Genomic DNA, 2,707 nt, shown 5'->3' on the forward strand with positions numbered 1-2,707 from the left:
GTGGCACATTCTACAGTATGTCATGGTCTCAGAAAGGACCCTGACAGCGTGCCACATTGTACAGTGTGCATGGTCTCAGAATGGACCCTGACAGTGTTGCACAGTCTTCAGTGTGGCATGGTCTCAGAAAGGACCCTGACAGTGTGGGACATTCTACAGTGTGTCATTGTCTCAGAAAGGACCCTGACAGTGTGGCACATTCTACAGAGTGTCATGGTCTCAGAAAGGACCCTGACAGTGCGGCACATTCTAGTGTCTCATGGTCTCAGAATGGACCCTAATCGTGTGGCACATCCTACACTGTGTCATGGTCTCAGAAAGGACCCTGACAGTTTGGCACATTCTACAGTGTGTCATGGTCTCAGAATGGTCCCTGACAGTGTGGCACAGTCTACAGTGTGTCATGGTGTCAGAAAGGACCCTGACAGTGTGGCACATTGCATAGTGTGTCATGGTCTCAGAAAGGACCCTGCCAGTGTGGCACATTCTACAGTGTGTCATGGGCTCAGAAAGGACCCTGACAGTGTGGCACATTCTACAGTATGTCATGGTCTCAGAAAGGACCCTGACAGTGCGGCACATTCTAGTGTCTCATGGTCTCAGAATGGACCTTAATAGTGTGGCACATCCTACAGTGTGTCATGGTCTCAGAAAGGTCCCTGACAGTGTGGCACATTCTACAGTGTGTCATGGGCTCAGAAAGGACCCTGACAGTGTGGCACATTGCATAGTATGTGTGTCATGGTCTCAGAAAGGCCCCTGACAGCGTGCCCCATTGTACAGTGTGCATGGTCTCAGAATGGACCCTGACAGTGTGGCACATTCTACACTGTGTCATGGTCTCAGAAAGGACCCTGACAGTGCGGCACATTCTAGTGTCTCATGGTCTCAGAATGGACCCTAATAGCGTGGCACATCCTACAGTGTGTCATGGTCTCAGAAAGGACCCTGCCAGTGTGGCACATTCTACAGTGTGTCATGGGCTCAGAAAGGACCCTGACAGTGTGGCACATTCTACAGAGTGTCATGGTCTCAGAAAGGACCCTGACAGCGTGCCACATTGTACAGTGTGTCATGGCCTCAGAATGGACCCTGACAGTGTTGCACAGTCTTCAGTGTGGCATGGTCTCAGAAAGGACCCTGACAGCGTGCCACATTGTACAGTGTGCATGGTCTCAGAATGGACCCTGACAGTGTGGCACAGTCTACAGTGTGTCATGGTGTCAGAAAGGACCCTGACAGTGTGGCACATTGCACAGTGTGTCATGGTCTCAGAAAGGACCCAGACAGTGTGGCACATTGCATAGTATGTGTGTCATGGTCTCAGAAAGGCCCCTGACAGCGTGCCACATTGTACAGTGTGCATGGTCTCAGAATGGACCCTGACAGTGTGGCACAGTCTACAGTGTGTCATGGTGTCAGAAAGGACCCTGACAGTGTGGCACATTCTACAGAGTGTCATGGTCTCAGAAAGGACCCTGACAATGTGGCACATTCTACAGTGTGTCATGGTCTCAGAATGGTCCCTGACAGTGTGGCACAGTCTACAGTGTGTCATGGTGTCAGAAAGGACCCTGACAGTGTGGCACATTCTACAGTATGTCATGGTCTCAGAAAGGACCCTGACAGCGTGCCACATTGTACAGTGTGTCATGGCCTCAGAATGGACCCTGACAGTGTTGCACAGTCTTCAGTGTGGCATGGTCTCAGAAAGGACCCTGACAGTGTGGGACATTCTACAGTGTGTCATTGTCTCAGAAAGGACCCTGACAGTGTGGCACATTGCATAGTGTGTCATGGTCTCAGAAAGGACCCTGCCAGTGTGGCACATTCTACAGTGTGTCATGGGCTCAGAAAGGACCCTGACAGTGTGGCACATTCTACAGTATGTCATGGTCTCAGAAAGGACCCTGACAGTGTGGGACATTCTACAGTGTGTCATTGTCTCAGAAAGGACCCTGACAGCGTGCCACATTGTACAGTGTGTCATGGTCTCAGAAAGGACCCAGACAGTGTGGCACATTGCATAGTATGTGTGTCATGGTCTCAGAAAGGCCCCTGACAGCGTGCCACATTGTACAGTGTGTCATGGTCTCAGAAAGGACCCAGACAGTGTGGCACATTGCATAGTATGTGTGTCATGGTCTCAGAAAGGACCCTGACAGGGTGCCACATTGTTAAGTGTGTCATGGTCTCAGAACGGACCCTGACAGTGCGGCACATTCGAGTGTCTCATGGTCTCAGAATGGACCCTAATAGCGTGGCACATCCTACAGTGTGTCATGGTCTCAGAAAGGCCCCTGACAGTGTGGCACATTCTACAGTGTGTCATGGGCTCAGAAAGGACCCTGACAGTGTGGCACATTGAATAGTATGTGTGTCATGGTCTCAGAAAGGACCCTGACAATGTGGCACATTCTACAGTGTGTCATGGTCTCAGAATGGTCCCTGACAGTGTGGCACAGTCTACAGTGTGTCATGGTGTCAGAAAGGACCCTGACAGTGTGGCACATTGCATAGTGTGTCATGGTCTCAGAAAGGACCCTGCCAGTGTGGCACATTCTACAGTGTGTCATGGGCTCAGAAAGGACCCTGACAGTGTGGCACATTCTACAGTATGTCATGGTCTCAGAAAGGACCCTGACAGCGTGCCACATTGTTAAGTGTGTCATGGTCTCAGAAAGGACCCTGACAGTGTGGCACATTC

At 50.9% G+C, this 2,707-nt stretch overlaps 1 protein-coding gene across 1 annotated transcript; it reads left to right on the forward strand.

Annotated features, from left to right (window-relative positions):
* Positions 1–1,375: 1,375 nt before the first annotated feature.
* LOC110460305 lies at positions 1,376–2,062 on the forward strand. Its single transcript, XM_021513137.1, has one exon. The coding sequence runs from the start codon at positions 1,376–1,378 to the stop codon at positions 2,060–2,062; it is 687 nt and encodes a 228-aa protein (XP_021368812.1).
* Positions 2,063–2,707: the final 645 nt, after the last annotated feature.

Source organism: Mizuhopecten yessoensis, unplaced genomic scaffold (assembly GCF_002113885.1).
Source record: "Mizuhopecten yessoensis strain PY_sf001 unplaced genomic scaffold, ASM211388v2 scaffold10357, whole genome shotgun sequence".
In the NCBI taxonomy this organism is placed as follows: domain Eukaryota; kingdom Metazoa; phylum Mollusca; class Bivalvia; order Pectinida; family Pectinidae; genus Mizuhopecten; species Mizuhopecten yessoensis.